At 47.9% G+C, this 25,722-nt stretch overlaps 2 protein-coding genes across 2 annotated transcripts in view; one reads left to right on the top strand and one right to left on the bottom strand.

The window, feature by feature from the left end:
- LOC119942628 (major vault protein) overlaps positions 1-3,562 on the top strand; it is a 38,668-nt gene extending 35,106 nt beyond the window's left edge. The window contains exons 14-15 of the mRNA XM_038763505.1: positions 719-907; positions 3,289-3,562. Coding sequence (XP_038619433.1) covers positions 719-907; positions 3,289-3,426 — 327 coding nt within the window. The 3' untranslated portion in view covers positions 3,427-3,562. The remainder of the gene's footprint in view (positions 1-718; positions 908-3,288) is intronic.
- Positions 3,563-7,693: 4,131 nt separating this feature from the next.
- CDIPT (CDP-diacylglycerol--inositol 3-phosphatidyltransferase) lies at positions 7,694-23,600 on the bottom strand. Its single transcript, XM_038763235.1, has 6 exons — positions 23,457-23,600; positions 17,486-17,620; positions 13,894-14,047; positions 12,178-12,259; positions 11,310-11,391; positions 7,694-8,205 (listed from the first exon to the last, which is right to left on the bottom strand). The coding sequence occupies exons 1-6, from the start codon at positions 23,497-23,499 to the stop codon at positions 8,054-8,056; spliced, it is 648 nt and encodes a 215-aa protein (XP_038619163.1). The 5' UTR covers positions 23,500-23,600; the 3' UTR covers positions 7,694-8,053.
- Between the last annotated feature and the right edge of the window lie 2,122 nt (positions 23,601-25,722).

Raw genomic sequence — 25,722 nt, 5'->3', positions numbered from 1 at the left:
AAAGTCACACTGAGGTAGCTGCCACCCGCCGCTCCTGAAGGAGAGGCTGCAACGTCCCAAACTGGCCATAATAATAATAATGATGGCATTTATTAAGTGCTTACTATGTGCAAAGCCCTGTTCTAAGCGCTGGGGAGGTTACAAGGTGATGAGGTTGTCCCATGTGGGGCTCACAGTCTTCATCCCCATTTTACAGATGAGGGAACTGAGGCCCAGAGAAGTGAAGTGACATGCCCAAAGTCACACAGCTGACAAGTGGCGGAGCCGGGATGATGATGATGGTATTTGTTAAGCGCTTACTATGTGCAAAGCACTGTTCTAAGCGCTGGGGAGGTAACAGGGTAATCAGGTGGTCCCACGGGGGGCTCCAAGTTTTAATCCCCATTTTACAGATGAGGGAACTGAGGCACAGAGAAGCGAAGTGATGGACCCCATGACCTCTGACTCTAAAGCCCGGGCTCTTTCCACTGAGCCACGCTGCTTCTCGACCCCACTTCCAGTGGCCTGCTGGGATTTGCAGTCCTGCCACCTCCCACCCCACCCCACCGCCGGCGTCTCTACTGCCTCAGTTTCCACTGGACCCAAGTGGGACTGACTGACTTCCCAGGCTACCCGAGCCTAACCTTTGGGATGGGAGGGCCTGGCCGGAGCTCGAGCAAGTCCCGGCCCCCCTGAGGCTCGAAGTTCCTTCTCACCCCCTCCCCAAAATTCCCTACAGGAGGCAGAACTGCAGAGGCTGCAGAAAGCCCGGGAGCAGGAGCTGACGTACTCCCAGGCCCAGGCCGAGCTGGAGCTGAGCAAGGCCGAGAGGCTGGCGCAAGTCGAGGTGAAAAAGTTCAAGGAGATGACCGAGGCCCTCGGGACCAGTACCATCCGGGACATCGCCCTGGCCGGACCTGAGCTGCAGGTGGGCTGCGGGGAGGCTCCGTGCGGGGCAATCAATCAATCGTATTTATTGAGCGCTTACTGTGTGCAGAGCACTGGACTGAGCGCTTGGGAAGTACAAGTTGGCAACATAGAGAGACAGTCCCTTCCCAACAGTGGGCTCACAGTCTAAAAGGGGGAGACGGAGAACAAAACCAAACATACTAACAAAATAAAATAAATAGAATAGATATGTACAAGTAAAATAAATCTGTACAACCATATATACAGGTGCTATGGGGAAGGGAAGGAGGTAAGATGGGGGGATGGAGAGAGGGACGAGGGGGAGAGGAAGGAAGGGGCTCAGTCTGGGAAGGCCTCCTGGAGGAGGTGAGCTCTCAGTAGGGCCTTGAAGGGAGGAAGAGAGCGAGCTTGGCGGATGGGCAGAGGGAGGCCATTCCGGGCCCGGGGGATGACGTGGGCCGGGGGTCGATGGCGGGACAGGCAAGAGTGAGGGACGGTGAGGAGATTGCGGGCTGGGCTGTAGAAGGAGAGAAGGGAGGTGAGGGAGGAGGGGGCCAGGGGATGGACAGCCTTGAAGCCCAGGGTGAGGAGTTTCTGCCTGAAAAGTTTCTGCAGGTGGGAAAGGAGAAGGGAGAGAACCCAGGGCCACTGGCAGACTGGGGAATGATAATAATAATAATAATAATGGTGGTATTTGTTAAACGCTTACTATGTGCGAAGCACTGTTCTGAGCACTGGGGGGATGCAAGGTGATCACATGGGGCTCACAGTCTTAATCCCCATTTTACAGAGGAGGGAACTGAGGCACAGAGAATCAATCAATCAATCGTATTTATTGAGCGCTTACTGTGTGCAGAGCACTGTACTCAGCGCTTGGGAAGTACAAGTCGGCAACACATAGAGACAGTCCCTACCCAACAGCAGGCTCAGAGAAGTGAAGTGACTTGCCCAAGGTCGCACAGCTGACAAGTGGCTGAGCTGGGATTCAAACCCACGGGAAGCAGCCACCTGTACGGCACGGTCCCCGGGCAACGCCTGGCACGGGGCAGACGGGCAGGGCTTTCTGGGGCTCTCGTGTCAAATTCAAGTTGCTTCCTGGGGATTTTCCAAATGGAGAATCTCTAACAAGCAACTTTGAGTTTTACTCCCCCTCCCCTCCCAGAATCCTCCAGAGACTCACGCCCTTCTTCACCCCCTTCTCAGGAGCCCTGGGTTTGCCACTGCCCGGGGCAACCGAGTTCAGGTGTCTATCTGCCCCACCCAGCAGCACCCCAACCCTCCCAGAGGGTTTCAGGAGAAGCAGTGTGGCTCAGTGATAAGAGCCCGGGCTTTGGAGTCAGAGGTCATGAGTTCAAATTCCAGCTCCTCCAATTGTCAGCTGTGTGACTTTGGGCAAGTCACTTCTGTTCTCCGGGCCTCAGTTCCTTCATCTGTAAAATGGGGTTGAAGCCTGTGAGACCCCCGGGGGACGACCTGGTTACCTTGTCCCCCGCCAAGAGCTTAGAATTGTGCTTTGCACATAGTAAGTGCTTAATAAATGCCATTATTATTATTATTAGTAGTAGTAGTATTAGTATTATTATTACTTCCTCGCCAAGGAACCCAGAGTGACAGTTGTCTCTTCTGCCCTGCATCTGAGACCCTGGGCAGGAAAGGGCATTTTCAAAGAATGCTAACAATAATCGTGTGGGGTGTGTGTGTGTGTGTGTGTGTTAAGTGCTGACTGCACCAAGCACTATACTCAGTGCTGGGGTAGTTACGAGATAATGATAATAATAATAATAATAATAATAATAATAACAACAATAATAATAATAATCGCATTTATTAAGCGCTTACTATGTGCAAAGCACAGTTCTAAGTGCTGGGGAGGTTACAAGGTGATCAGGGTGTCCCACGGGGAGCTCACAGTCTTCATCCCCGTTTTACAGATGAGGTAACTGGGGCCCAGCAAAGTGACTCGCCCGAAGTCACACAAGCTCACAGTTGGCAGAGCCAGGATTTGAACCCATGACCTCTGACTCCAAAGCCCGGGCTCTTTCCACTGAGCCACGCTGCAGTCCCCTTCCCTCTGTGGGACTCCAAGGCTGCCCAATCGTCGTCAACCAGTTGGATTTATTAAATGCCTACGGCGTGCAGAGCACTGTATTAAGAGCTTGGGAGGGGACAGTAGAGCAGAGTTGGTAGGTTCCTGGCCCGCAAGGAGCTAACAGTCTAGAGGGGGAGATAGCCGTGAAGATAAATAAATCATCATCATCAATCGTATTTATTGAGCGCTTACTGTGTCAGAAATAAATGATGGATCGGTCTTGGTTCCATCCCCTGCTTCATCCGGGAGGCTGGATGAGGCCCAAAGAGTCCGCTGACCTGGTTTCCGCTCTGCCTGTTTTCCGTCCCCAGGTTAAACTGCTCCAGGGCCTGGGACTGAAGTCAACTCTCATCACCGATGGCTCTTCCCCCATTAACCTCTTCAGCACAGCCAGGGGTATGTTGGGGCTCGTGGCCCCAGAAGCCGGGGAGCGCAAGGAGGTAGAGTGACAACCCTCGGGATCTCCCCTCCGGAGAGCCAGACTCCGCTCTGGGCTCGGCTTTCCGTCCTCAGCGTCCTAGGAGTCACTGAGTCCGTGTGCCTTATCCCCACGTTGAACAATAAAACTGTCGACCCATCCTCCTATATGCATCTTCCTGGGACTTGGGGAGCTTAGAGTTCAGAAGCCTCGGTTTGGGGGAGGAAATCAGGCGGCAGGGTTAACCAGTCAATCAATCAATCGTATTTATTGAGCGCTTACTGTGTGCAGAGCACTGGACTAAGCACTTGGGAAGTCCAAGTTGGCAACACATAGAGACGGTCCCTACCCAACAGTGGGCTCACAATCAATCAATCAATCAGTCGTATTTATTGAGCGCTTACTGTGTGCAGAGCGCTGGACTAAGCGCTTGGGAAGTCCAAGTTGGCAACACTTAGAGACAGTCCCTACCCAACAGTGGGCTCACAATCAATCAATCAATCAATCGTATTTATTGAGCGCTTACCGTGTGCAGAGCGCTGGACTAAGCGCTTGGGAAGTCCAAGTTGGCAACACATAGAGACAGTCCCTACCCATCAGTGGGCTCACAATCAATCAACCAATCAAGCATATTTATTGAGCGCTTACTGTGTGCAGAGCACTGGACTAAGCGCTTGGGAAGTCCAAGTTGGCAACACATAGAGACAGTCCCTACCCAACAGTGGGCTCACAATCAATCAATCAATCAATCAATCGTATTTATTGAGCGCTTACTGTGTGCAGAGCACTGGACTAAGCGCTTGGGAAGTACAAGTTGGCAACACATAGAGACAGTCCCTACCCAACAGTGGGCTCACAATCAATCAATCAATCGTATTTATTGAGCGCTTCCTGTGTGCAGAGCACTGGACTAAGCGCTTGGGAAGTCCAAGTTGGCAATGCATAGAGACAGTCCCTACCCAACAGTGGGCTCACAGTCTAGAAGGGGGAGAGTTAAAGGAAGGGAGAGTTCGTGTGGGGCCGGGGTTTGGGGTTGACAGGACTGCCAGGTTCTGGGTCGAAAGACCCCCCGGGGTCCCTTTGATCCGGGTGGGTTTCACCTTGACCCCTCTCGTAACGGGGGGACGTCGGCTTCCCTCCCCTTGCCCGTCCCCCGCGGCTGACGGCTCCCTACCCTTGTCCAGGGATGTGGAGTCCGGGGACGAGAGAGGTGGATGGGTGAGGACAGAGGGAATCGCGGCTGAGAAGGGAGGCGTGGGGTGCGGGAAGCAGCTGGATCCGAAACTCAAGACTCTAGTGGGCATTTGACCAACATCTGCCCCACCTAATAATACTGAGGGCATTAGTGAAGCTCTTACTATGTGCGATGCACTGCTGTAAGCGCTGGGGGGAATACAAGGTGATCAGGTTGTCCCCTTTTGGCTGCCTTAATCCCCCTTTTCCAGATGAGGTAACTGAGGCCCAGAGAAGTGACTTGCCCAAAGTCACACAGCTGACAAGCGGCGGAGGCGGCTGGACACAGGCCCTGTCCCACGGAGGGTTCACAGTCTTAATCCCCATTTTATGGATGAGGAAACTGAAGCACAGAGAAGTGGCTTGCCCAAGGTCACACAGCAGCCTAGTGGCAGGGGCGGGATTAGAACCCTGTTCCTTCAGACTCCCAGGCCGTGCTGTATCCACTAAGCCCCACTGAATGTCCTAGAATAATAATAATGATGGCATTTGTTCAGCACTTACTATGTGCAAAGCACTGTTTGCTGGGCAGGGGGGATGCAAGGTGAGCACGTTGTCCCACGTGGGGCTCACAGTCTTAATCCCCATTTTACAGATGAGGGAACTGAGGCTCAGAGAAGTGACAACAGCAGACGTGTGGGGGAGTCAGGATTAGAACCCAGGACCTCCGGCTCCCTGCCACCGAACCACGCTGCTTCACGCGGCAACACTCTCCCAGGCCAAAGGTATCAGTTTACCTTCCTGCAGTTTACATGCCCATCCCTCCCGGCTGGCATCTAGCCGCTCTTGGGTGCCAGCCGTCACCCCCAGGATCCACTGACCGCCTCGGTGGCTTGGGACCAAGTCCACCCTCACCCCATTCCTCCGGGAATGATGCCTTCCCCGCCTGCTTCGCCCTCTGGACCCTGGGTAATATTTAATGAGTAAGGAGGCTTAGTTTTGATTCTATTTTATGCTTGTTTGTAATGACTTGGAGCAAGCAGTGCCCAGGAGGTGCTCGCCCGCGGTTCAGGATGGCTAACTGGGGAGAGGTCCCATGGTAGCTGAGCCACGGGGGAGTGGAACAGAATAAAATAAATAATAAAATAATAAAATTTATTTATTATTTATTTTACTTGCACATATCTATTCTATTTATTTTTAAATTAAAAAAATTATTTACTTATTTATTTTACTTGTACATAACTATTCTATTTATTTTTAAATTGAAAAATTATTTATTTTACTTGTACATATCTAGTCTATTTATTTTAAAATTAAAAAAATTATTTATTATTTATTTTACTTGTACATATCTAGTCTATTTATTTTAAAATTAAAAAAATTATTTATTATTTATTTTACTTGTATATATCTATTCTATTTATTTTTAAATTAAAAAATTATTTATTCATTTTACTTGTACATATCTATTCTATTTATTTTTAAATTAAAAAAAATATTTATTATTTATTTTACTTGTACATATCTATTTATTTTTAAATTAAAAAATTATTTATTTATTATTTATTTATTTTGCTTGTACATATCTATTCTATTTATTTTTAAATTAAAAATTACTTATTTATTATTTATTTATTTTACTTGTACATATCTATTCTATTTATTTTATTTTGTTAGTATGCTTGGTTTTGTTCTGTCTCCCCCTTCTAGACTGTGAGCCCACTGTTGGGGAGGGACTGTCTCTATATGTTGCCAGCTTGTACTTCCCAAGCGCTTAGTCCAGTGCTCTGCACACAGTAAGCGCTCAATAAATACGATTGATTGATTGAGAGGAAGATGAGATTCTTTGGCCTGGAGGTGGTTGAGGTTGGGGACCGTGTCTCATTCCCTAGCAGAGTGCAGAGTGGGGTAGGGACCGTCTCTACATGTTGCCAACTTGTGCTTCCCAAGCGCTTAGTACAGTGCTCTGCACACAGTAAGCGCTCAATAAATACGATTGATTCTCTGTGCCTCAGTTCCCTCCTCTGTAAAATGGGGATTAAGACTGTGAGCCCCACGTGATCACCTTGCATCCTCCCAGCGCTTAGAACAGTGCTTCGCACATAGTAAGCATTTAACAAATACCACCATTATCATTATTATGTAACTGGGCAGGGAGTTTTTATTCCATGCTCCCTCGCAGGCCCTGCTCAGGACTCCCCCCGGCCCAAAAATCTGCTTTGAGCCCTTTTTCCTCCACCTTTTCATTAATGCCTCACCTCAGTTCATGGGAAAAGGAACAAACAGTTCATTTACTTCTCCACCTCCCCCAACCCCCAATCTCCAGCCCTTTCCCAGCCCCTGGGCCCAAGAAAGGAGGCCGGTGGGGAATGTTGAAGCTTTTTCCGCCTTTATTTTCCAGGCCTTGGGCCCAGGCTAGACACGAGACACAGAGACAGTAAGACAGAGGATGGGAATTATCCCTTTCCCTTCCAGACCGAGCAGCTGAGGCGTCCTCGTTCCCCTATCGGCAGCGGCGATCCGGGCCGGGATTAAAAGGAGGAATGTGGCTTGTGCCTTCTACCCCATGTGGAGGCCCGGCCTCCACTCCGTTCCTGCCAGGCTGTGCTGGTTCTTTTCAGCTCAGTGCCCTGAGAGCCCCCTAACCCATCGCCCTCCTACTGGGTGCCCACCCTTTTCTCAGAAGCAGGGCAGAGGACGCGATCTCACTGCCTTTAGTGACACATCAGTATTCGGAACATGGCTGCACCCAGAGAGGGGACCTCCTCTTCCCCCTCCTCCAGATAATAATAATAATAATGATGGCATTTACTAAGCGCTTACTATGTGCAAAGCACTGTCCTAAGCGCTGGGGAGATTACATGGTGATCAGGGTGTCCCACGGGGGGGGCTCACAGTCTTCATCCCCATTTGACAGATGAGGGAACTGAGGCCCGGAGAAGTGAAGTGACCGGCCCCAAGTCACACAGCTGACAAGTGGTGGGGCCGGGATTTGAACCCATGACCTCTGGCTCCAAAGCCCGGGCTCTTTCCACTAAGCCACACTGCTTCCCTAATCCAACGGGTCCAAAGAGACTGTGAGCCCGCTGTTGGGTAGGGATTGTCTCTCTGCGTTGCCGACTTGTACTTCCCAAGCGCTTAGTCCAGTGCTCCGCACACAGTAAGCGCTCAATAAATACGACTGATTGATTGATCCAATGGAACTAGGATGGCAGGGACGGGACCCCTTCCCTCCGGCAAACGTGACGACCGAGGGCGTGACACCCCTGGGCAGCTGTGACCTGTCGGGCGAGAGGGTGGCCGCCGTCGCGGTGGGAACACGGCGGATGAGGTGGGACGTGAGCGCGCTGGGGTGGGGTGCGATGGTGTCCTGGCCGCCGCCGCCTGGGACTGGGGGCTGTGCTGTCCGCTCCGGGGAACAGCCCGGGTGGGAGCGAGGGGGTCTCGGAGGCAGGGGAGGGGCTCCGGCCGGGACCGCGGGACTACTTCCTCTTGGCCCGGTCGGCGGCATCCAGCGCGGCCATGTTGCGGGAAGCCGTCACCAGGTGGACGACGCTGATGAGGGACTTGAGGAAGGCGACGGGTGCGCAAAGCCACACTCCCACCCGGAACAGGCCGGCTGATCCCAGGCCCACTGAGGGAAAGGGGGTTTGGGGAGGAGAGACGGAAAATGCACCATCAATTCCTTTCTCCCTGCTACTATCTTCCGTGCCAATAGCTCTGCTCCCATGAACCCTCACTTGTCCGGTTTCTACTGGGTACCTTCTATAATAATAATAATGGCATTTGTTAAGCGCTTACTATGTGCAGAGCACTGCTCTAAGCGCTAGGGAGGAATACAAGGTGATCAAGTTGCCCCATGTCGGGCTCACAGTCTTCATCCCCATTTTCCAGGTGAGGGAACTGAGGCTCAGAGAAGTGAAGTGACTTCCCCAAGGTCACACAGCAGACAGGCGGCAGAATCGGGATTTGAACCCATGACCTCTGACTCCAAAGCCCGGGCTCTTTCCACTGAGCCACGCTGCTTCTCTAATCCAACGGATCCAACAGAGACTGTGAGCCCGCTGTCTTCTAGACTGGGAGCCCGCTGTTGGGTAGGGACCGTCTCTAGATGTTGCCAACTTGGACTTCCCAAGCGCTTAGTACAGTGCTCTGCACACGGTAAGCGCTCAATAAATACGACTGAATTGAATCTACCCCGGTGCTGTGTCCACCGAGGCCTAGGGGAAGGAGGCCGGAACTGGGAAGCAGGAGACCTGGGTTATAGTCCTGGCTCTGCCACTTGCCTGCTCTGTGACCTTGGACAAGTCACCTAACCGTTCTCTGCCTTCCTCCTCATGTGCCCAATGGAGATAAAATACCCATTCTCCTCGCTCTTAGATTATAAAGCCTGTGTCTTATCAATCAATCAATCAATCGTATTTATTGAGCGCTTACTGTGTGCAGAGCACTGAACTAAGCACTTGGGAAGTACAAGTCGGCAACACACAGAGCCGGTCCCTACCCAACAGTGGGCTCATAATAATAATGATGGCATTTATTAAGCGCTTACTACGTACAAAGCACTGTTCTAAGTGCTGGGGAAGTTACAAGGTGATCAGGCTGTCCCACGGGGGTCTCACAGTCTTAATCCCCATTTTACAGATGAGGTAATTGAGGCACAGAGAAATGAAGTGACTTGCCCAGAGTCACACAGCTGACGAGTGGTGGAGCCGGGATTTGAACCCATGACCTCTGACTCCAAAGCCCATGCTCTTTCCACTGAGCCATGCTGCTTCTCTTAGTAAGTTAGTAAGCCCCTAACAAGTACCCTCATCCTCATAAAAATAACAGACTGTGAGGCTTTTAGACTGTGAGCCCACTGTTGGGTAGGGACTGTCTCTATATGTTGCCAACTTGTACTTCCCAAGCGCTTAGTACAGTGCTCTGCACAAAGTAAGCGCTCAATAAATACGATTGATTGATTGAACAGTAACAGTCTATCAATCCCAGATATATTACTCTCTACTTTACTTGTACATATTTACTATTCTATTTATTTTGTTAATGATGTGCATCTAGCTTTATTTCTATTTGTTCTGACGACTTGACACCTGTCCACATGTTTTGTTTTGTCGTCTGTCTCCCCCTTCTAGACTGGGAGCCCGTTGTTGGGTCGGGATCGTCTCTATATGTTGCCAATTTGTACTTCTCAAGCGCTTAGTACAGTGCTCTGCACACAGTAAGCGCTCAATAAATACGACAATGAATGAATGAATCATAAAAATAACAGTACTAGTCTATCAATCCCAGATTTATTACTCTATTTTACTTGTCCATATTTACTATTCTATTTATTTTGTTAATGATGTGCATCTAGCTTTATTTCTATTTGTTCTGATGACTTGACACCTGTCCACATGTTTTGTTTTGTTGTCCGTCTCCCCCTTCTAGACTGGGAGCCCGTTGTTGGGTAGGGACCGTCTCTAGATGTTGCCAACTTGGACTTTCCAAGCGCTTAGTACAGTTCTCTGCACACAGTAAGTGCTCAATAAATTGAATGAATCATAAAAGTAACAGTAATAGTCTATCAATCCCAGATTTATTACTCTATTTATTTTACTTGTCCATATTACTGTTCTATTTATTTTGTTAATGATGTGCATCTAGCTTTATTTCTATTTGTTCTGACGACTTGACACCTGTCCATATGTTTTGTTCTGTCGTCTGTCTCCCCCTTCTAGACTGTGAGCCCGTTGTTGGGTAGGGACCGCCTCTATATGCTGCCGACTTGTATTTCCCAAGCGCTTAGTACAGTGCTCCGCACACAGTAAGCGCTCAGTAAATACGACTGAATGAATGAAAACAGTGCCTCACACCGTTATTTTTATTACAAGAAAATCAGCGCCGCCCCCTTCCACCTTCTCCCTAGCAGCCCTAAACTCCGAGCAGCGTGGCTCAGTGGAAAGAGCCAGGGCTTGGGAGTCAGAGGTCATGGGTTTGAATCCCAACTCCACCACATCTGCTGTGTGACCTTGGGCAAGTCACTTAACTTCTCTGAGCCTCGGTTACCTCATCGGTAAAATGGGGATTGAGACTATGAGCCCCACGTGGGACAACCTGATCATCTTGTAACCACCCCCAGCGCTTAGAACAGTGCTTGGCGCATAGTAAGTGCTTAACAAATGCCATCATTATTATTATTATCATTAACCCCCACGGTCCATCTTCCGACCTCCCCGGGACCCATAGAACAGCCCTTCCCCACCCGTACCTGTTGGTCCCTCGGAGAAGTTGAGAAGGTAGAGCACAGTGCTTTGCACATAGTAAGCGCTTAACAAATGCCATCATTATTATTATTCTTATTATTATTAACCCCCAAGGTCCATCTTCCGAACTCCCCGGGACCCTAAAAACAGCCTTCCCTGCCCGTACCTGTTGGTCCCTTGGAGAAGTTCAGAAGGTACAGCACAGTGCTTTGCACATAGTAAGCGCTTAACAAATGCCATTATTATTATTATTATTATTATTAACCCCCACGGTCCATCTTCCAAACTCCCCGGGACCCTAAAAACAGCCCTTCCCCGCCCATACCTGTTGGTCTCTTGGAGAAGTTAAGAAGGTAGAGCACAATGCTTTGCACATAGTAAGCGCTTAACAAATACCATCATTATTATTATTATTATTATTATTATTAACCCCCACGGTCCATCTTCCAAACTCCCCGGGACCCTAAAAACAGCCCTTCCCCGCCTGTACCTGTCGGTCCCTCGGAGAAGTTGAGAAGGTAGAGCAGACAGTAGAAGAGTTCGTTCCCAGCACACATGAGGAACAACACAGGCTGCCAAAACAATGGGAGAAAAGGATCAGCGGAAAGAGCCCGGGCTTTGGAGTCAGAGGTCATGGGTTCGAATCCCGGCTCCGCCAACTGTCAGCTGTGTGACTTTGGGCAATAATAATAATAATGATGGCATTTGTTAAGCGCTTACTATGTGCAAAGCACTGTTCTAAGCACTGGGGGCTACAAGTTGACCAGGTTGTCCCGCGTGGGGCTCACAGTCATCCTCCCCATTTTACAGATGAGGTCACTGAGGCCCAGAGAAGTTAAGTGACTTGCCCAATGTCACACAGCAGACATGTGGCGGAGCCGGGATTCGAACCCATGCCCTCCGACTCCAAAGCCCGGGCTCTTCCCACTGAGCCACGCGGCTTCTCTTGCGAGTCACTTCACTTCTCTGTGCCTCAGTTCCCTCAGCTGCAAAATGGGGATGAAGACTGTGAGCCCCCCGTGGGGCAACCTGATCACCTTGTAACCTCCCCAGCACTTTGCACATAGTAAGCACTTAGAACAGTGCTTTGCACATAGTAAGCACTTAGAACAGTGCTTTGCACATAGTAAGCGCTTAACAAATGCCATTATTATTATTATTAATAAATGCCATCATTATTATTATTATTAAAGAAGGAAGGAGGGGGGCAGGGGACAATTGGGGGAGCAGAAATGGTGGGGGCGAAGCCATGGGCACCCAGCATGAGACGTGGAGGAACAGGAAACCTGAATTCTGGAAGGGGGTAGGCGGGGTGGAGGGGGAGAGTCGGTGGGCAGGAAGGACAAGCGGGGCCTCACCCGGGACGTGTAGTAGAGCCGCAGCACCGGATTTCCCGTCAGATCAATGGTCTTGTGGCTGCCACTGCCCCGGACCACCGAGCTGTTGTGGGAGGAGGAAACGTAAGACAGACATCACCCTCCACACGCCTCCCCATCCCACCCCTCTCTTTTTTTCCTCCTCTCACCCCCAAATGTGCAGGGTCTCCCGGCCTCAGCATCAGCGACGCTGCTAACGAAGCCAGGGCCTGTCCGGCCGCCCCCGTGATACCCCAGTCCCCGCTTTCATTCGTCCATTCCATCGTATTTATTCATTCATTCGTATTTATTGAGCGCTTACTGTGCACAGAGCACTGGACTAAGCACTCGGGAAGTCCAAGTCGGCAACATATAGAGCCGGTCCCTACCCAACAGCGGGCTCACAGTCTAGAAGGGGGAGACGGACGACAAAACAAAACATGTGGACGGGTGTCAAGTCGTCGGAATAAATAGAAATTCATTCATTCATTCAGTCGTATTTATTGAGCGCTTACTGTGTGCAGAGCACTGTACTAAGTGCTTGGGAAGTCCAAGTTGGCAACATCTAGAGACGGTCCCTACCCAACAGCGGGCTCACAGTCTAGAAGGGGGAGACGGACGACAAAACAAAACATGTGGACAAATGTCAAGTCATCGGAATAAATAGAAATTCATTCATTCAATTGTATTTATTGAGCGCTTACTGTGTGCAGAGCACTGTACTAAGCGCTTGGGAAGTCAAAGTCGGCAACATATAGAGATGGTCCCTACCCAACAACGGGCTCACAGTCTAGAAGGGGGAGACGGACGACAAAACAAAACATGTGGACGGGTGTCAAGTTGTCAGAATAAATAGAAATTCATTCATTCATTCATTCAATCGTATTTATTGAGCGCTTACTGTGTGCAGAGCACTGGACTAAGCACCTAATTAGGAAGTCCAAGTCGGCAACATCTAGAGACGGTCCCTACCCAACAGTGGGCTCACAGTCTAGAAGGGGGAGACGGACGACAAAACAAACCATGTGGACGGGTGTCAAGTTGTCGGAATAAATAGAAATTCATTCATTCAATCGTATTTATTGAGCGCTGACTGTGTGCAGAGCACTGTACTAAGTGCTTGGGAAGTCCAAGTCGGCAACATATAGAGACGGTCCCTACCCAACAACAGGCTCACAGTCTAGAAGGGGGAGACGGACGACAAATCAAAACATGTGGATGGATGTCAAGTCGTCAGAATAAATAGAAATTTATTCATTCAATTGTATTTATTGAGTGCTTACTGTGTGCAGAGCACTGTACTAAGCGCTTAGGAAGTACAAGTTGGCAACATATAGAGCTGGTCCCTACCCAACAACAGGCTCACAGTCTAGAAGGGGGAGACGGACGACAAAACAAACCATGTGGACGGGTGTCAAGTCGTCGGAATAAACAGAAATTCATTCATTCATTCATTCAATCGTATTTATTGTGCACAGCGCATGGGACTAAGCGCTTGGGAAGTCCAAGTTGGCAACACCTAGAGACGGTCCCTACCCGACAGCGGGCTCCCAGTCTAGAAGGGGGAGAAATAAAGCAGGAAGCACATCCCAGGCGTCACTCTGGGTTGAGGCCCCGTCCTCGGCGGGCCTCCCAGCCGTACGTCCCCCCCAGGCGCCCGGTGGTCAGCCCCCCCCCCAAGGATCCCCCCGACCAGTCCCCCCCAAATCGAAGGGTAACCTGTGCAGGTGCAGCCAGTGGCTGGCGACGTCCAGGCTCATGCTGAGCTGGAAAAGCAGGGTTGCCCGGGGGTAGAGCAGCGCCAGGTTGACCAGCAGACACATGGTGGCACAGCGGTCGGTCAGCATGTCCAGCATCGCCCCAAATCGGGTCCCTGGGAGGGAGGGAGGAGCAGGGGTCAGAGGTGAAGGGGGGGGGGGGGGGCGGCTGTTGGAATCGCCACGGCCAACACCCCTAAACTGGAGACGCGGTGGGGCTCAGTGGAAAGAGCCCGGCCTTGGGAGTCAGGGGTCCTGGGTTCGAATCCCGGCCCCGCCAACTGTCAGCTGGGTGGCTTTGGGCCAGTCATCATCATCATCATCATCATCAATCGTATTTATTGAGCGCTTACTGTGTGCACAGCACTGTACTAAGCGCTTGGGAAGTCCAAATTGGCAACATAGAGAGACAGTCCCTACCCAACAGTGGGCTCACAGTCTAAAAGGGGGAGACAAAACCAAACATACTAACAAAATAAAATAAATAGAATAGATATGTACAAGTAAAATAAATAAATAGAGTGATAAATATGTACAAACATATATACATATATACAGGTGCTGTGGGGAAGGGAAGGAAGTAAGATGAGGGGGATGGAGAGGGGGACGAGGGGGAGAGGACGGGAGGGGCTGAGTGTGGGAAGGCCTCCTGGAGGAGGTGAGCTCTCAGCGGGGCCTTGAAGGGAGGAAGAGAGCGAGCTTGGTGGATGGGCAGAGGGAGGCCATTCCGGGCCAGGGGGAGGACGTGGGCCGGGGGTCGATGGCGGGACGGGCGAGAACGAGGCCTTATGGTGAGGAGATTAGCGGCGGAGGAGCGGAGGGTGCGGGCTGGGCTGGAGAAGGACACAAGGGAGGTGAGGGAGGAGGGGGCCAGGGGATGGATGGATGGACAGCCTGGAAGCCCAGGGGGAGGAGTTTCTGCCTGATGCGCGGATTGATTGGGAGCCACTGGAGATTTTTGAGGAGGGGAGTGACATGCCCAGAGCGTTTCTGGACAAAGACAACCCGGGAAGCAGCGTGAAGTATGGATTGAAGTGGGGAGAGACACGAGGATGGGAGATCAGAGAGAAGGCTGATGCAGTAGTCCGGGAGTGGGCCGGGCCCCCGCGACCTACCCCCTCCGCGCACCCGACGCAACCCCCCTTCCCCCCACAACCGGCAAAACCCAACCCCGGACACCCCACACCGCACACCGGGCACACAACCAGCGCCCCGAAGGGCGAAGGAAGGTGGGGGTGCGGTGGGGCCGGGGAGGGGGAAGGCCATTGGGGGGGGGGGGGGGGGCGGGAGGAGGAGGGGAGAAGGTAGAGAAGGCGGGGGAGAGAGATCGGGGGGGAAACACTTTTCTTGAGAAGCAGCGTGGCTCAGTGGAAAGAGCCCGGGCTTGGGAGGCAGAGGTCGTGGGTTCAGAGCCCGGCTCCGCCGCTTGTCAGCTGGGTGACTTTGGGCGAGTCACTTCACTTCTCTGGACCTCAGTGACCTCAACTGTAAAATGGGGATGAAGACCGTGAGCCCCCCCCGTGGGACAACCCGATCACTTTTTAACCTCTCCAGCGCTTAGAATGGTGCGTTGCACATAGTAAGCGCTTAATAAATACTATCATCAGGCCGTGGGAAGCAGCGTGGCTTAGTGGAAAGAGCCCGGGCTTGGAAGTCAGAAGTCGTGGGTTCTAATCCCACCACCACCACTTGTCAGCTGTGTGACCTTGGGCAAGCCACTTCACTTCTCTGTGCCACAGTGACCTCATCTGGAAAATGGGGATGAAGACTGGGAGCCCCACGGGGGACAAACCGATGACCTTGTATCTACCCCAGTGCTTAGAACAGTGCTTGGCGCATAGTAAGCGCTTAACAAATACCTTCATTATTATTAGATGAGAAGCAGCGTGGCTCAGTGGAAAGAGCCCGGGCTTTGGAGTCGGAGGTCATGGGTTCGAATCCCGGCTCCGCCACTTGTCAGCTGTGTGACTTTGGGCAAGTCACTTCACTTCTCTGGGATGAAGACTGTGAGGCCCCATGTGGGACAACCTCATCACCTTGTATCCCCCCCCAGCGCTTAGAACAGTGCTTTGCACATAGTAAGCGCTTAATAAATGCCATTATTGTTATCATTATTATTATTATTATCTACACCAGTGCTTAGGACAGTGTGTGGCACACAGTAAGCACTTAATAAAACTCTATGAAAGGGCAAGGGCTTAAAGAATCATTGGGCAGTTAGCCACCTCCAAGATCATCCTATTCCTCTTGCCTCCAAACAAGACCGGCCCTCCCTCCCTCGCTCCTCTCCGGGACAAACGTCAAAGTTAGGGAGCACGTCCTGAAGTTTAATTTAAATCCCTCCCGCTGCAGCGGCGGTCTATCTTTCCTGAGTGGGAATGTGACGAGTCACTGGCCTCAGAACCATAACCTTTGGCGTGCCAAAGGAGAGAACTGGAGCATCAAGGAGTTAAGGGGCGGAGTGGGTTAATAATAATAATAATAATGGTGGCATTTATTAAGTGCTTACTATGTGCCAAGCACTGTTCTAAGTGCTGGGGAGGTTACAAGGTGATCAGGTTGTCCCACACGGGGCTCACAGTCTTAATCCCCATTTGACAGATGAGGGAACTGAGGCCCAGAGAATAATAATAATAATAATGGTGGCATTTATTAAGAAGTTACTCTGTGCCAAGCACTGGTCTAAGCGCTGGGGAGGTTACAAGGTGATCAGGTTGTCCCCCGGGGGGGCTCACAGTCTTCATCCCCATTTGACAGATGAGGGAACTGAGGCCCAGAGAATAATAATAATAATGGTGGCATTTATTAAGCGCTTACTATGTGCAAAGCACTGTTCTAAGTGCTGGGGAGGTTACAAGGTGATCAGGTTGTCCCACGTGGGGCTCACAGTCTTTATCCCCATTTGACAGATGAGGGAACTGAGGCCCAGAGAATAATAATAATAATAATGATAGCATTTATTAAGCGCTTACTATGTACAAACCACTGCTCTAAGCGCTGGGGAGGTTACAAGGTGATCAGGTTGTCCCACACAGGGCTCACAGTCTTTATCCCCATTTGACAGATGAGGGAACTGAGGCCCAGAGAATAATAATAATAATAATAATGGTGGCATTTATTAAGCGCTTACTATGTGCAAAGCACTGCTCTAAGCGCTGGAGAGGTTACAAGGTAATCAGGTTGTCCCCCGGGGGGCTCACAGTCTTCATTCCCATTTGACAGATGAGGGAACTGAGGCCCAGAGAATAATAATACTAATAATGGTGGCATTTATTAAGCACTTACTATGTGCAAAGCACTGTTCTAAGCGCTGGGGAGGTTACAAGGTGATCAGGTTGTCCCACCCGGGGCTCACAGTCTTCATCCCCACTTTCCAGATGAGGTCACTGAGGCCCAGAGAAGTGAAGTGACTGGCCCAAAGTCACCCAACTGACAACTGGCGGAGCCGGGATTCGAACCCATGACCTCTGACTCCAAAGCCCGGGCTCTTTCCACTGAGCCCCGCTGCTTCTCTGAGGTCAAGGGAAGTGATGGCCAAGGAGCCGGGGAGTCACCTTGGTCAAGCGCCCGGGCAGCGTGGCCATCGAAGGCGTCCAGGAGGCCGCTCAGCAGGTAGAAAGAGGAGGCCGTGAGCGGGCAGCAGGGCATGAAGTAGAAGGCGATTAGGGCGAAGACGATCCGTGCGTAGCCTTGCGGGGAGAGAGGGAGATGAAAAATATTAATATGGTGTAGTGGACAGACCGCAGGCCCGGGCGTCAGGAGGTCTTGGGTTCTAATCCCTGCCCGGCCACTTGCCATCATCATTATTATTATTATTATTGCCTGCTGTGTGACCTTGGGCAAGTCGCTTCACTTCTCTGGGCCTCAGTTCCCTCACATCCGGAAAATAGGGATTGAGACTGTGAGCCCTACGTGGGAGAGGGACGGTGTCCAACCCGATTCGCTTCTCTCCACCCCAGCGCTTAGTACAGCGCCTGGCTCCCCCCATCCTACCTCCTTCCCTTCCCCACAGCAGCTGTATATATGTATATATTTTTGTACATATTTATTACTCTATTTATTTATTTATTTTACTTGTACATATCTATTCTATTTATTTTATTTTGTTAGTACCTTTGGTTTTGTTCTCTGTCTCCCCCTTTTAGACTGTGAGCCCACTGTTGGGTACGGACTGTCTCTAGATGTTGCCAATTTGTACTTCCCAAGTGCTTAGTCCAGTGCTCTGCACAGAGTAAGCGCTCAATAAATACGATTGATGATGATGGCGGCTCATAGTAAGCGATTAACAAATACCATCATTCCAGCGCTTAGAACACAGTAAGCGCTTAACAAACCGTGGCTCGGTGGAAAAGAGCCCGGGCTTTGGAGTCAGAGGTCGTGGGTTCAGATCCCGGCTCGGCCACTTGTCAGCTGGGTGGCTTTGGGCAAGTCAATTCACTTCTCTGGGCCTCAGTTCCCTCATCAGCGTGGCTCAGTGGAAAGAGCCCGGGCTTTGGAGTCAGAGGTCGTGGGTTCAAATCCCAGCTCTGCCAACTGTCAGCTGGGTGACTTTGGGCAAGTCACTTCACTTCTCTATGCCTCAGTTCCCTCATCTGTAAAATGGGGATTAAGACTGTGAGCCCCCTGTGGGACAACCTGATCACCCTGTAACCTCCCCAGCGCTTAGAACAGTGCTTTGCACATAGTAAGCGCTTAATAAATGCCATCATCATCATTATTATTATTATATGTAAAATGGGGATGAAGACTGTGAGCCCCATGTGGGACAACCTCATCACCTTGTATCCCCCCCAGAGCTTAGAACAGTGCTTTGCACATAGTAAGCGCTTAATAAATGCCATTACTATTATTATTATCATTATTATAGTAAAAATAATGACGGTATGTAAGCGCTTACTATGGGCCAGGCACTGTACTAAGCGCTGGGGTGGAGACAAGCAAATGGGGTTGGACAGTCCCTGCCCAATTTGGGGCTGGCCATGTTAATTGCCACAGGGGCCCGATCTGGCAAGGGCAAGGCCATTCGTTCATTCATTCATCCCATCGTATTTATTGAGCGCTCACTGTGTGCATTCATTCATTCCATCATATTTATTGAGCGCTGACTGCGTGTAGAGCACTGTACTAAGCGCTTGGGAAGTCCAAGTCGGCAACAGATAGAGACGGTCCCTACCCGACAACGGGCTCACAGTCTAGAAGGGGGAGGCAGGCACCAAAACAAAACATGGAGACAGGTGTCAAAAGCGTCAGAATAAATAGAATTAGAGCTCTATGCACATCATTAACAAAATAAATAGAGTAGTAAATATGCACAAGTAAACTAGATTTATTTTACTTGTACATATCTACTCTATTTTATTTTGTTAATATGTTTGGTTTTGTTCTCCGTCTCCCCCTTTTAGACTGTGAGCCCACTGTTGGGTAGGGACCGTCTCTATGTGTTGACAACTTGTACTTCTCAAGCGCTTAGTACAGTGCTCTGCACACAGTAAGCGCTCAATAAATATGATTGATGATGATGATGACGAGTAATAAATCTGTACAAACATATATACAGGTGCTGTGGGGAGGGGAAGGGGGGAGGGCAGAGGGGAGGATGGGGAGGAGGAGAGGAAAAAGGGGGCTGAGTGTGGGAAGGCCTCCCGGAGGAGGTGAGCTCTCAGCAGGGCTTTGAAGGGAGGAAGAGAGCGAGCTTGGGGATGAAGACTGTGAGCCCCCCGTGGGACAACCTGATCACCTTGTATCCCCCCCCACCAGCGCTTAGAACAGTGCTTCGCACATAGTAAGCGCTTAACAAATGCCATCATTATTATAACATGTACATTATTATGTATATTATTAACATGTATATATGTTTGTACATATTTCTCTATTTATTTTACTTGTCCATATTTATTCCGTTTATTTTATTTTGTTAATATGTTTTGTTTTGTCGTCTGTCTGCCCCTTCTAGACTGTGAGCCCGCTGTTGGGTAGGGACCGTCTCTAGATGTTGCCAATTTGGACTTCCCAAGCGCTTAGTACAGTGCTCTGCACACAGTAAGCGCTCAACAAATACGATTGAATGAATGAATATTATGTATATTATTATTAACATGTATATATGTTTGTACATATTTGTTACTCTATTTCACTCGTACATATTTATTCTATTTATTTTATTTTGTTAATATGTTTGGTTTTGTTGGCCGTCTCCCCCTTCTAGACTGTGAGCCCGCTGTTGGGTAGGGACCGTCTCTAGATGTTGCCGACTTGGACTTCCCAAGCGCTTAGTCCAGTGCTTAGCACAGAACTTAGTCCAGTGCTTAGCTTAGAACAGTGCTTAGCACATGGCAAGCGCTTAACAAATACCATTATTATTATTAGAACAGTGCTTTGCACATAGTGCTTAACAAATGCCATCATTATTATTAATACCATCAGAATACATAGAATTATAGCTATATACACATCATTAATAAAATAGAGTAGTAAATCTGTATATAATCCCCCAGTGCTCAGAACATAGTTAGCGCTTAACAAATACCAGCATCATTATTATTATGTATAAATACAATATAGTAAATATGAACAAATAAAATAAACTGAGCGCTTACAGTGTGCAGAGCACTGTACTATGTACAAATAAAATGAATAGAGTAGTAAATATGAACAAATAAAATAAAAGCGCTTACAGTGTGCAGAGCACTGTACTATGTACAAATAAAATGAATAGAATAGTAAATATGAACAAATAAACAGCGCTTAGAGTGTGCAGGGCACTGTACTTTGTACAAATAAAATGAATAGAGTAGTAAATATGAACAAATAAACTGAGCGCTTACAGTGTGCAGGGCACTGTATTAGGTACCAATAAAATGAATAGAGTAGTAAATACGAACAAATAAAATAAACTGAGCGCTTACAGTGTGCAGGGCACTGTACTATGGACAAATAAAATGAATATAGTAAATATGAACAAATAAACTGAGCGCTTACAGTGTGCAGGGCACTGTACTAGGTACCAATAAAATGAATAGAGTAGTAAATATGAACAAATAAAATAGACTGAGCGCTTACAGTGTGCAGAGCACTGTACTAGGTACAAATAAAATGAATACAGTGGTAAATATGAACAAGTAAAATAAACTGAGCGCTTACAGTGTGCAGGGCACTGTACTAGGTACCAATAAAAGGAATAGAATAGTAAATATGAACAAATAAAATAAACTGAGCGCTTACAGTGTGCAGAGCACTGTACTAAGTACCAATAAAATGAATAGAGTAGTAAATATGAACAAATAAACTGAGCACTTACAGTGTGCAGGGCCCTGTACTATGGGCAAATAAAATGAATAGAGTAGTAAATACGAACAAATAAAATAGACTGAGCGCTTACAGTGTGCTGGGCACTGTACTACGGACAAATAAAATGAATAGAGTAGTACATATGAACAAATAAACTGAGCGCTTGCAGTGTGCAAAGCACTGTAATATGTACCAATAAAATGAATAGAGTAGTAAATATGAACAAATAAAATAAAGTTAGCGCTTGCAGTGTGCACAGCACTGTACTATGGACAAATAAAATGAACAGAGTAGTAAATATGAACAGATAAAATAAACTGAGCGCTTACAGTGTGCAGGGCACTGTACTAGGTACCAATAAAATGGAGTGGTAAATATGAACAAATAAAATAGACTGAGCGCTTACAGTGTGCAGAGCACTGTACTAGGTACCAATAAAATGAATAGAGTAGTAACTATGAACAAATAAAATAATATGAGCGCTTACAGTGTGCAGAGCACTGTACTATGTACAAATAAAATGAATAGAGTAGTAAATATCAACAGATAAAATAAACTGAGCGCTTACAGTGTGCAGGGCACTGTACTATGGACAAATAAAATGAACAGAGTAGTAAATATGAACAAATAAAATAAACTGAGCGCTTACAGAGTGTGCACAGCACTATACTAGGTACCAATAAAATGAATACAGTAGTAAATGTGAACAAATAAAATAAACTGATAAAATAAACTGAGCGCTTACAGTGTGAAGGGCACTGTACTATGGACAAATAAAATGAATAGAGTAGTAAATATGAACAAATAAACTGAGCGCTTGCAGTGTCTAGAGCACTGTATTATGTACAAATAAAATGAACAGAGTAGTAAATTTGAACAAATAAAATAAAATGAGCGCTTGCAGGGTGCAGAGCACTGTACTATGGACAAATAAAATGAATAGAGTAGTAAATATGACCAGATAAAATAAACTGAGCGCTTACAGTGGGCAGGGCACTGTACTAGGTACCAATAAAAGGAATAGAGTAGTAAATATGAACAAATAAAATAGACTGAGCGGTTGCAGTGTGCATAACACTGTACTAGGCACCAACAAAATGAACAGAGTAGTAAATATGAACAAATAAAATAGACTGAGCGCTTACAGTGTGCAGAGCACTGTACTAGGTACCAATAAAATGAATAGAGTAAATATGAACAAATAAACTGAGCGCTTACAGTGTGCAGGGCACTGTACTAGGTACCAATAAAATGAATAGAGTAGTAAATATGAACAAATAAAATAAACTGAGCGCTTACAGTGTGCAGGCCACTGTACTAGGTACCAATAAAATGAATACAGTAGTAAATACGAACAAATAAAATAAACTGAGCGCTTACAGTGTGCAGGGCACTGTACTATGGACAAATAAAATGAATAGAGTAGTAAATATGAACAAATAAACTGAGCGCTTACAGTGTGCAGGGCACTGTACTAGGTACCAATAAAATGAATAGAGTAGTAAATATGAACAAACAAAATAGACTGAGCGCTTACAGTGTGTAGAGCACTGTACTAAGTACCAATAAAATGAATAGAGTGGTAAATATGAACAAATAAAATAGACTGAGCGCTTACAGTGTGCAGGGCACTGTACTAGGTACAAATAAAATAAATAGAGTAGTAAATACGAACAAATAAAATAAACTGAGCGCTTACAGTGTGCAGGGCACTGTACTATGGACAAATAAAATGAATAGAGTAGTAAATATGAACAAATAAACTGAGCGCTTACAGTGTGCAGGGCACTGTACTAGGTACCAATAAAATGAATAGAGTAGTAAATATGAACAAACAAAATAGACTGAGCGCTTACAGTGTGTAGGGCACTGTACTAAGTACCAATAAAATGAATAGAGTGGTAAATATGAACAAATAAAATAGACTGAGCGCTTACAATGTGCAGGGCACTGTACTATGGACAAATAAAATTAATAGAGCAGTAAATATGAACAAATAAAATAATAAACTGAGCGCTTACAGTGTGCAGGGCACTGTACTAGGTACCAATAAAATGAATAGAGTAGTAAATATGAACAGATATAAAATAGACTGAGCGCTTACAGTGTGCAGAGCACTGTACTAGGTACCAATAAAATGAACAGAGTAGTAAATATGAACAAATAAAACAGACTGAGCGCTTACAGTGTGCAGAGCACTGTACTAAGCGCTGTGGAGAGGCCAAATGAGCAACTCACCGATGAGGTTGGGCACGAACAGAAAGATGTTTTCCTGCAGCATCTTGCCTGGGCCGCCCGCGTGGGCAGGCGCACTCCCGGCCCGGCAGACAGGGGGCGCCACCTCCCGCCCCCTTGACGCGCACGCGCAGCACCGCCGGGCGGGTCGCAGGGCCGCGCTGGAGAGCCGAGAAAAGTGGCCGCGGCCCCTTTAAGACCCGCCCGCGCGCTTCCTCTCCCCCCCCCTCCCTCGCCCATGGACCGTACCAACCGCGTCGTGGGGGGAGCCATAGAGACGGGCGAGCCCTAGCTGCATCCCGGGGGGAAAGCCCGGATACTGGGGGTCCATAAGGATGTGATTAATAATAATAAAAGTGTGGACGTAAGGTATACTGTATTAAAGAAGAGATAGGGATATTTGCCGTCCGGGAGGTTTGGAGGACACCCCTCCTGAAGGAAGTGCGTTTAAACCAGCTCCAGATTTGGGGTCGGCCGAAAGGGCAGCCAACAACCATAGAGCGAAGCGGCTAGAGCGCCCCTAGGGGGTGGGAGGACTCCGCCATTTTGAATTCCTTCTCCCGCGTTCATTCAATCAATCAATCAGTCCATCAATCAATCAATCAATCAATCGTATTTATTGAGCGCTCACTGTGTGCAGAGCACTGGACTAAGCGCTTGGGAAGTACAAGTTGGCAACATAGAGGGACAGTTCCTACCCAACAGTGGGCTCACAGTCTAAAAGGGGGAGACAGGGAACAAAACCAAACATACTAACCAAATAAAATAAATAGAATAGATATGGACAAGTAAAATAAATCAATAAATAGAGTAATAAATATGTACAAACATATATACATATATACAGGTGCTGTGGGGAAGGGAAGGGGGTAAGATGGGGGGATGGAGAGGGGGACAAGGGGGAGAGGATTTATTATTCATGTATTATTTATTATGTAATGGCATTTATTAAGCGCCTACTGTGTGCAGAGCACTGTTCTAAGCGCCGAGCACTGTTCTGATTTATTGAGCGCAGACTGTGGACTAAGCGCTTGGGAAGGACAAGGTGGCAACATCTAGAGACGGTCCCTCCCCAACAGCGGGCTCACAGGCTAGAAGGGGGAGACAGACAGAAAAACAAAGCATATTAACAAAATAAAATAAATAGAATAGTTCATTCATTCACTCAATCGTATTTATTGAGCGCTTACTGTGTGCACAGCACTGTACTAAGCACTTGGGAAGGACAAGTTGGCAACATATAGACATGGTCCCTACCCAACAGTGGGCTCACCGTCTAGAAGGGGGAGACAGACAACAAAACAAAACATATTAACAAAATAAAATAAATAGAATAGTTCATTCAGTCATTCAATCGTATTTATTGAGCGCTTCCTGTGTGCAGAGCACTGGACTAAGTGCTTGGGAAGCCCAAGTTGGCAACATCTAGACATGGTCCCTACCCAACAGCAGGCTCCCAGTCTAGAAGGGGGAGACAGACAACAAAACAAAACATATTAACAAAATAAAATGAATAGAATAGTTCATTCACTCATTCAATCGTATTTATTGAGCACTTACTGTGTGCAGAGCACTGTACTAAGCGCTTGGGAAGGACAAGTTGGCAACATATAGACATGGTCCCTACCCAACAGTGGGCTCACAGTCTAGAAGGGGGAGACAGACAACAAAACAAAACATATTAACAAAAGAAAATAAATAGAATAAATATATGTAATGGCATTTATTAAGCACCTACTATGCAGAGCACTGTTCTAAGCGATGAGCACTGCTCTGATTTATTGAGCACTGACTGTGTGCACATCACTGTACTAAGCGCTTGGGAAGGACAAGTTGGCAACATCTAGAGACGGTCCCTACCCAACAGCGGGCTCACAGTCTAGAAGGGGGAGACAGACAACAAAACAAAACATATTAACAAAATAAAATAAATAGAATAGTTCATTCAGTCATTCAATCGTATTTATTGAGTGCTTCCTGTGTGCAAAGCACTGTACTAAGCGCTTGGGAAGGACAAGTTGGCAACATATAGACATGGTCCCTACCCAACAGCGGGCTCACAGTCTAGAAGGGGGAGACGGACAACAAAACAAAACATGTTAACAAAATAAAATAAATAGATTAAATAAGTACAAATAAATAAATAAATAAATAATATGTAATGGCATTTATTAAGTGCCTACTATGCAGAGCACTGTTCTAAGCGCTGAGCACTGCTTTGATTTATTGAGCACAGACTGTGTGCAGAGCACTGGACTAAGCGCTTGGG

The sequence above is a fragment of the Tachyglossus aculeatus genome, chromosome 21 (genome assembly GCF_015852505.1).
Source record: "Tachyglossus aculeatus isolate mTacAcu1 chromosome 21, mTacAcu1.pri, whole genome shotgun sequence".
In the NCBI taxonomy this organism is placed as follows: Eukaryota; Metazoa; Chordata; class Mammalia; order Monotremata; family Tachyglossidae; genus Tachyglossus; species Tachyglossus aculeatus.
Note: the sequence above shows the minus strand (reverse complement) of the source record. Positions and strands in the feature narration are given on the sequence as shown.